The sequence below is a fragment of the Harpegnathos saltator genome, unplaced genomic scaffold, assembly GCF_003227715.2.
Source record: "Harpegnathos saltator strain DR-91 unplaced genomic scaffold, Hsal_v8.6 scaffold289, whole genome shotgun sequence".
NCBI classification, from domain to species: Eukaryota; Metazoa; Arthropoda; class Insecta; order Hymenoptera; family Formicidae; genus Harpegnathos; species Harpegnathos saltator.
Genome location: NW_020230082.1, coordinates 340,950 through 350,756, shown reverse-complemented (window position 1 = coordinate 350,756; position 9,807 = coordinate 340,950). Strand labels below are relative to the sequence as shown.

Genomic DNA, 9,807 nt, shown 5'->3' with positions numbered 1-9,807 from the left:
AATCAAAGAGAATTTCATTCTCCCGCCGACATTTCACAATCATCGCACCTTGTTTCGTGTCAGAGTCTTCGTCGATATCTTTCTCCGCGCGTCCAATGCTTTCGTCACGGCCGAGACTCGCGCCTGTCCCGCGCGTGGATCAAAAGATTTAAGGACTACAGGTCCACACTAAATCCAGCCGTAGTGAGGAACGTCTGTCAGCGAGACAAATATCCGCCGCATAAATATTACTTTTTGTCGCGCGACTGAACGGAGGAAAGGATTCCGCCGTAACGCCCGTTCGTACTCCGGGGCGGTATCCTTTTCGGTTCTTCTTCTCTCCCCCTTTTTTTCTATTCCCTCGCTGCGTCTAGGAGCGCAGAGCGAGGAAGAAGGGTTCCGCGCGCGCGCGCACCGTCGCGTAGAATCTGGAAGAACCGGATGCGACCGTGTAAGATTCATTTCTTCCTCGACGCGCCGACGAGCAGACTCCAAGTTCCGAGTTCTGTTTTCCAGCCGGGCGAACGATCGAACGAGGATTGAAATAAAAATAATAGCAATTACGAAAGATTAAAGAGAAAAGAAACCAGACGAGTAGAGGAAAAACGGTAAAGATTACGCACAACGAGATTTTCATTCAGCAAATCATTTTCCATTCAATAATTCGTAATTTAATCCGATAATTTATAAAACGAGTGAAATTTTGCTTTATATAAATATTCTGTTAACCAAATCTGTTTCAGAATATTTTACGCCAGACTTTCGCGCCATACGAATGAGAGAGAGAGAGAGAGAGAGAGAGAGAGAGAGAGAGAGAGAGAGAGAGAGAGAGAGAGAGAGAGAGAAATACGTCGATTTTGATAAAGCAATTTTCGGCAGATCCGCAGGGAAAACAGGTGAGACACTTCCGGCTGGACGGCGACGGAATTCACGCCTGACTCGGTGCGCACACGAGAATTTCAGCGATCTCGGCGAGAGATCGGCGCGAAGCTTCTCGGTCGGATCGTAATTATTACGTTTCATGAATCAACTACGACGCATGGCGGACGATACGAGTGATGCATGCCGGTCATTATCACGCATTAAAATGTAAACTACATGCAGGTCGTCCGCGTGAGGGATCCGCGCAGCGATTCTCATGATCGTACGCGCGCGACATTGATTGGAATCGACGCGACGCCGCGATGTGCATCCTATACGTACGTGTGTGTGTGTGTGCGCGCGCGTTAATAAGAACGACGTGTCACAGCTTTTATTGGTAGTTTCCCGCGGTTCCCGCAGCGAGTCATCGAGTTCAACCAGAATCACTTAGCTGAAATCATCTCGTTACGGTAGACGCTCTCCATTATCGGCCATAAATCGCCGAGCCATCGAGTTAATCGTGGTAATCGATGCGTCGCGCGACCGCTGGAATTCCAATCTTCGCGAGCAAAAGAGAAAAAATTCTGCGCAGCGCGCGGTAAGTTGTTCCGCGATACGTGCACCGGAAGTGAAAGAAGTGGCGAAGGTAATGAGATTATCGGTCGCGCTTGAACATCGCGCTTAATTAAATCGCTCGACTCAATGACACCGACGAGCGGAAGTGCCGACTCGTTATAGTCGATGAATTCGAGATCGAACAGCGGCGACACCGATCGCGCAACCGACGTTTCGAGATCTCTCATTTTGTTGTTGAACTGCGCATCCCTTCGCCTTAATCGTCGGATACGTCGCCCACGCGAGGACCCAGAAAAGCGATTTTAGATCTTGATTCGAGGCGATTCACCGCGACGAGACCATTTTGTTTGTTTGAATATTTCACGAAGATGAGGGCGGTCGAAAAATTTGTAGAAAACATTCGATGTTACTCAATGTTCGATTATTTCAATATTTCCTTTGCGTTTAACTTTTATTCTCAATTCCAGTAAACAATATATTTGTGTAGCTTTCTTAACCACAGGTGAAATATGTGCAATAAGTAAATATTAAATAATCAACGTAGCTAAATAGTGAGATAATGCTGGATAATAAATATTTATTAAAATATTTATTTTATTGGCATTGGAAATTTCAAAGAGATGAAGAGGAAGAGAGAAATCGTGAAATGAAAAAAGCATGAATCAGCTCCTGCGCGACGCATACAGTAAATTTTAAATCTTAACTAGGCCATTTTCCTGATAAGTACATACCATATGCGTCACGGTCCTGATAATTTGAAAAAGTCCTCAGAACGGAGCTCAGAACTCAGCGGAAAATGTCGAGATTGTTGTAATTTCTCAAGCGCTCAGTAGTAGACAACTGTTGTTGATTAGTGATGGATGGTGTACAGCCCTTTCTTGCCCATTGTTTTGGTATTTTCGTACGTCACATCCGTAACCAAGTTAATTTATGTCTCGAAGCAACAAGTGACACAGGGCATATATAACGGCGCGCTTAATTATATCGTTCCCGTTGGCTCGATTAAAATATCTAATCGATCAAATCGTTCAAATATTTCGTCGGCATCGCGTTTCGAATCGTGTCGGTGTCATTGCCAGTCTAAACTAGAATGCTGGGTCCAGAAGGCAGGATGAAGGATTCAGAATGTTGGAACTTTGACTCTGATGTATCATATATTTTCAGGTATATATATCAAATTGTTTATTTCGCAATTGTGTTCATCTAGTTTTACAATCGTGGTGAGAAAAGACCTAAACAAAATTCAAATAACAATATTAAATCCGGGCGAGATCAGACGCGGAAATGCGAGCCGTGTACGTCTCGATTTGACTTTGATGCTGCGACGAATCGGCTTCATTACGCGACAATGGGCTTCAATTGAAGTGTTCGCATTAATAAAATGCAATTAAATATCGCGCAGCTGTATAAGAGTATCGTCGAGCGGCAGCGGCGACGGCATATTCGAATGAAGATAAAAAATGATTGTCGCGATTAATCGAGGTCGTTGCGCAGTTCAAGGGTCACGCGAACTCCTCGATCTCCTCGAGCATCCACTGCTCGAAATCTTGCGCATCGGCATACTCCATTGATTGATGATCTGTCGCGTTGCCCTCGTTCGGAATCGTCCACGAATCGGAATTGTCCACGTTATTCGGAATCAAACGAATTACAAAGTTATTCCTCCAATAACGTCTCCATCGATAGCCATGCAATCTGCGATAGAAAATAGAAAAAAATATATTTCCGTGATTATATTTTTAATACCCACAGTGAAATATTTCAATTCTAAGATATTATTGTCACGCAATAGAATTAAAAAGAATTAGTGAATTTCGAAGAGAAATTATAATCGAAGGAAACATCATTTCTCTATATTATACCAAGTTTTTCAAAAGTAACGGACCTCCCCTTCTCCCCGATCTCAGAATCTATGCGTTATAGGGGAAAATGACCCGAACAAAAGCTTTGGGGTTCATAAAGTTCTGCTTCTTTTTGTGACCTCAAATTTGATCTCGACCTTGAGGGTCTTTTGAAGATCATCAACTTGCGTTTTTTAAACGGGAACCCCTATTTTTTATTATACTGTTTTCTTTCATCAATTAATTTGAATAACTTTTGTCTAAAACATTTTCTTATTTGCCTAATATTTTTTTAGATATTTGAGGAAAACTTGATAACTTTTTCAATATTTAACTTACGATATCTCGTTAATTATTTGTCGGAAGAAAAAATGGTACTAGATTTTCTTGCTTTATTTAGTCTCAAGAATATATTGTTACAATAGTGCCCTGATTTTTGTTAATTTGATAATTTTGAAATTTCCAAAAGTCAGTAAGTTAACAAAAGTCAGGGCGCTATTGTAACAATATGTTCCTGAGATTAAATAAAGCAAGAAAGTCTAGTACCACTTTTTCTTCCGACAAATAGTTAGCGAGATACTATCCTAAGTCGTAAGTTAAATATTGAAAAAATTATCAAGTTTTCCTCAAATATCTAAAAAAATATTAGGCAAATGAAAAAATGTTTTAGACAACAGTTGTTCAAATTAATTGGTAGAAAAAAAACATATGTAATAAAAAATAGGAGTTCCCATTTAAATAACGCAAGTTAACCTTCAAATGACCTTCAAGCTCGAAGTCAAAATCAAATTTGAGGTCACAGAAAAAAACAGAACTTTATGAACCCTAAAACTTTTGTTCGAGTCATTTTTCCCTATAATGCATAGATTTAAAAATTCTAGATAAATTATAAATACTAAATTACAAATTTAGGGAGATGATCTATAGAGAGATTATAATTTAAAAGAAAAAGTTAAAATTTAGAGAACTTCCGAGAACTTAAAAGAACTTAAAAAGCGGCACTTGAAAGAAGAAAATGTTGAAACGGTGAAAAATTTGCCTTCTTAGAAACTGGGAGAGACTCGATGAAATTTACTCACGATAATAATGTTCCAGAACAGCTTACAACAATACGCGGTTAAATGCGCCCCTAATCGTTTTTTCGATAAGTACAAGCGATTCGGTACATGCACTGCCGCCGTTTCTCATGGTTCGCCAAATTTTTTAAATATAGCGCAATCGCGAGCGTGCGCGCACTCTTCGTGATGCGCGATATCTTAATTAACCCGTTTGCCATTAACGATCGCGTTTTTACGGTGAACGCAGCGCACGAGCGGCGAGCTGGTTTAAACTTTTTTCTCCTCCCGCTCTTCTACCTTTTTTCTTTCTTTCCTTTTCTTTTTTTATTTCTTAACGGGCGTACCTCCCTAACGTAATTATCCATCGCCAATAAGCTATCAGCGTCAATAAGCAGGTTGGCAGCATGGCGATTATCGTCCACGGTATCTCGTAAAAGCCGTTTCGCAGCAACATTTTCAAGGTCAGGGTGCACACGTAGCAAGAAAACGCGGCCACGGGCGTGGTCATCACCAGATACCCGATGTCGAGTAACATCTCGCGGAAGAGAACAACATATTAAATCGATGTGAATGGTAATTGCGATTAGTTAATGTCAATTAAGATGCAATGTTAATAGTAATTAAGAGGCTAATTAGACACAGAACGGCATAGCTCGTAAAAATTACGTGTACAGCTTGTAACATAATTTTAATCTTGCGTTGCGGAGCTTATGTATCAAGATTATATAGTCGATCTATCTCGTCGTTGCTTCGGCCATGTTAATAACTTTCAAGAGGGAATTTGGATGTTCTACTTACATTTGAAAAACGTACCAAGGACATTATTGGAAGATATTAAGTGACTTACTGAGAAATACTGTACTTTGACGAACTGTCGTCTCACCTGTCGGGTGGCTATCACAGTGTGGAACCATATCGCGACGCTACGAAAGAGGCCGTAACGCGGCACCCTCTTCGTCGCGTACTTGTAACCGCAGAGTTCACATCTTGCGCGACCAGACTCAGTTAACCATCTCTCGAGACACTCGACGTGCACCAAAGCCACTGTGCCTCGGCACCTGTCACGTCGTTAAAAAGGGATATATGCGCGGTGCTAAGGAAAGAGGGACGACGAGAGTGCAAATGCCGTAATCGCAACCGCGATTTAATCTCGCCGCGATAGCGGCGTAATCGTGTAAAGTTTACTCACTCGGGCCTTTTGTTGACCCTCGTTCCTCCCGTTTCGCTAATGATGCGCGAGTTACTGATATTATTATTCATTTCCGGAAGGCAGAGTGTATCGCATTTGGATGAAAATTTTTCAAATCTGTGAGAACATGTGGTGCTCTCTAAATTTCTCTATTTTTGCTCGAAACGGTAACGAAAATACTTGACATTCGAGCGCTCTCTCTCTCTCTCTCTCTCTCTCTCTCTCTCTCTCTCTCTCTCTCTCTCTCTCTCTCTCTCTCTCTCTCTCTCTCTCTCTCTCTCTCTCTGCCTTTCGAGTGAAATTACATTCCAAGAAATGTAAAAAGTGCACGAATGGCTTCCTTCACGGCCGTCGCTACTAATGATCGACTCTAAAGGTAACATAACTTATCTAACGTTAACAAAAAAATACGCAATCTCTGATTACGATTCGCGGCAACCCGACGATCTTACACGTCTAAACTGTGATGTCCATCATCCCGCGGCGAAATTCAGACGATGCGCCTCTTCGCGCGTTCTCTCTTCCTCCTTCTCCTCCTTATGCGCGATTTTTTCGCGAAGAAATACGCGGAAAAGCACCTCGGGCGCATAAAGTCGGACGATACGCGGTGGAACACACGCGATCTACTCTCGTTACATTTTACTCTTTGGAGCGTGGCTCATTTGCGTTCCGTTACGTCGCAAAGAACCTCGAGGAAATCGACGAACGGCCGTTTCCTCGATCGAGAATTACAGTTGTTGCGCAGAATGTGCGCGTTCGCGCGAGATTCAAGTAAGCCTCATTCGTTCATCTTATTCGACTTTTTTCCCTATTATTTATCCCTACTTTTTCGTAACGGCTCGAGGGCTTACTTGCACGCTGAAATAAGAGGACTGAGGTAGATGAGGTTTGACGGCGTCGACGTCCATTCGCCCTGATTTCGCGACTCTCGTGTGAACGAATGATTCTCCGCAATCGAGCCGTGCCCGCCCATGTGGCAGATTCGGCAAATGTCGCCGAAAGAAACGCGTGCATCTAAAATTATTGTACTCGCTTGATTAATGCTACTATCTTGGCACCAAGTGTCAGATTAGAACTCCAATATCTAAACGATCATAGTTGACTGCTAGATACACGTGCTGAATTTTCTAATAATATTTCTCAGCATTTACTTTCCGTGCCGTGATAACACTTTAAGAGGATCAGAAAGGTTTGAAATTTCTTAAAAATCGAATTTTCGCTTTTTACATAATCGGTTAATACAATCTTTTAAGAACATTTAGGCGTAAAAAAAAAATTTTGATATTCGCAAAATTGAATTCAAGAGAGTCAAAAATGTAAGGCCGCTCACGGCCGCGGAGCGCCAGATGCGTGATAAGGAATGCTTGTTGGAGATAGACAGAAAATCACTGGCGTCAACAGAAGAGATTAGGACAGAAATCGACATTCTGCGATTGTTACTTAGATGGAAGCTGAGCTCGAAAAGTCATTTTACAGCACAGGCAATTTTGAGCTTCGTGTCAATTTTCTAGCCGTAATTATGTTGCCAAACTATAACTGGTTTTGCCTCGAAACAACAGTTTCCGCTAGTTTTGCCGCGATAACTCAAGAAAGTCTGAAGATATCGACTTCGGTTTTTTTTTTTTAATTAGAGATAAAGACGTATTACATAAACTGAACCCATGTCTACATATAAAAGTTAATTTTTTAATACCGTTTTAGCAACAAATATCTTGAATTTTTCGACATTTTTTATTTTCTGGCCGCCATCGCTCTGATTTTGACGTTTTTTTTTTTTTACAGAATTTAGGTTGTCTATAGAGAAAGATCTCACCAACAAAATGACGCAAAGAAAATCGAAAAATTCCAATTCGTTAACCCGGAATCGCGGCAAGAAGGAAGCAGTGCGCGAGTCACACGGTTGCCTTCATATATGTTACCGGCCAAACCCGATTTCGGGATAAACTAGTTTCGCCTAGGCCAAACTAGTTCATCCAAAGTGGATGTATCCAATAGGATGTATTAGTTTTGCCTAGTCCAAACTAGATTCTCCTAAGCATACTAGGATGAATCAGTTCGGCCTAGTCCAAATTAGTTTGATAGTGCGGTGCATGTTTGTACTTTTGAGTTTCTTGCTGCTATGGAAGAGGCTTCAATTATTGGACAAAGTCATCGAAGGGAATGGAGAGAGAGAGATTCTTGGCAGATATTTTAAAATATGAAACTATAATAAAAAATCCACTCATTTTATAATAATATGCTTACTAAGGACAACTTAAAGACAAAATTAGAAAAAAGACACCCCTCCAGCGAAGAAGGTTAAAACGATTTAATGTCTTCGGAAATCGGGGGTATAAAAAAGCTTGTTGTGGACAATAAAAAAATATAAAATACTGTCTCTCAGCTGATGAGACTAGATCGAACTGATTCATCCTAGTGTGCTTAGGAGAATCTAGTTTGGACTAGGCAAAACTGATGCATCCTACTGCACTTTGGATGTACTGCAGTTTGGCCTAGGCGAAACTAGTTTATCTTGATTACCGGGTTTGGCCGGTAACATATACAAATATTTCCCTTCATTGCTAATATTTTTGGAAATTTTAAAGCTTGTTTTGTTTATCAAGGATGCATTAAAAAACTTGCAAAAAAGAAATTTTGTGTATTATTTATTCGTTTGTCCACAACCGTCATTCAAATCTCACCTAGTTTTCGGCCGTTGAAACCTTCCTGGTCCCCTTAAGGGTTTGAAAGGTAAATATTGCCAGATATTATTATTAAAAATTCAGCACGAATATCCTGCAGTCAGCTGCAATTCGCCGAATACTCGCGTTCAATGATTTCGGGGGAAATATTTTTCCTGCTTCTTCCTACACGAGGAGAAATCAAGAATAGTTTGTTATACCGTTCTTCCGCGCTTTTGTATCGATGTATATCTCGGTATTTCTGTCCGTATCTAGCCTCGACGTAGCACCGAGCACTTCACTCGTCGTTTTATTCTCCACCTCGGTTCCCTCGTCGTCGACGATGGGTCTCTCCGATCTCGCTCCGGCGACGGATTTATCTAGCGCGTCCGCTGCTAGCAAACATTACCCCAAATATTACGTTGGAGGTGTAATAACCTCGTAAGTGTCAAACGTTGATCCGCGCGAGGATACGCGAGAAACTACGCCAACCTACCTACGTCGTTCGTACGTCCGCTGCCATTCTTGCGCTCCGCGTTCTCCACGTGTGACATCAAAGACACTTTGAGCGCATCGTGCTGTACGCTTCTCCGGATGAAATCGACAATTTTCTCTCGGGGCTTGCCAGCGTTTCACCGCGATCGGCGAATACGCTTTGATCTGTGTGACTCGCCGCGATATGTGACAGACCCGTCCTTGTGAACAATCGAATCGAAAATTCAAGTCGATTACTCTCAACAGCAAAATTCGTAATTTCCATTGGAATTGGATAAGCAGTTTTTTTCTCGCAATTCTCACGCTTAACTCAAAAGCCTCGGTCAAAAGACCTCGGGATTGCCTGTTCGAATATTAACAAGTTATGGCGGTTTCTTCGTACATTTGTAATATTTGATGTCATACAGATTATCATTCTCGAGTCTCTGTCTCGACTTCACGACGACGCGTCAATTGTTACGCGCAAAACTCACTTCGCGAGTCAGCCGGAGGAAATCGCGCTCGCGAGCGGCCGCTGATCGTCGCGATTGGGACCCGCGAAGGACAGCGATGTCCTGATGATCGAGTCGATACGAAATCTCATGGTGAACGGCTTTATTGAAAGCGACCGCGCGGATAACTATCCTGTAGGGAAACGGCCGCTGGCGTTCTTATCGGTCATTCTTATCGTCTCGCGCTCCGAAACGGCTTATCTCGATGCACGCCACTCACGCGAGATTAAATGATCCCGGACATAATGCGCGTCTCTCCCTCTCTCTCTCTCTCTCTCTCTCTCTCTCTCTCTCTCTCTCTCTCTCTCTCTCCCCTCCCCTCTCTTCTTAAACGTTAATAATTTTTCCTTTTTTTTGTTTCCCTTTTTGTCGCAACCGAAGCCCCCCATATGATATATTTCAGCACGGGAATCGTTTACAATCTCGTTTCTAGCGAGAAAAGTTCGAAAGCAATCAAAATCGCATGCAACGATGCAGCAAATCGGTGTGATTTGTCCTCGATAAAATATAAAATATACGCCGGCAGGGTGGCAGATTCGTATTAGCCTCGTTCTCTGCACTGTATTAAACGTCTCGGCAAGAAATTAGATTATAGATTAATTGCAAGTCAGCCGATACGCAGCGTCGGGCGTTAGAAATTGCCAGCCTCGTTGCGTC

The 9,807-nt window shown here is 42.1% G+C and overlaps 1 protein-coding gene across 1 annotated transcript; it reads right to left on the bottom strand.

The window, feature by feature from the left end:
• Positions 1–2,583: 2,583 nt before the first annotated feature.
• Positions 2,584–8,718, bottom strand: LOC109504550 (E3 ubiquitin-protein ligase MARCH2). Its single transcript, XM_025299700.1, has 6 exons — positions 8,661–8,718; positions 8,386–8,559; positions 6,356–6,554; positions 5,199–5,373; positions 4,660–4,850; positions 2,584–3,111 (listed from the first exon to the last, which is right to left on the bottom strand). Exons 1-6 carry the CDS (start codon positions 8,716–8,718, stop codon positions 2,919–2,921), a joined length of 990 nt encoding a protein of 329 aa, XP_025155485.1. The 3' UTR covers positions 2,584–2,918.
• Positions 8,719–9,807: the final 1,089 nt, after the last annotated feature.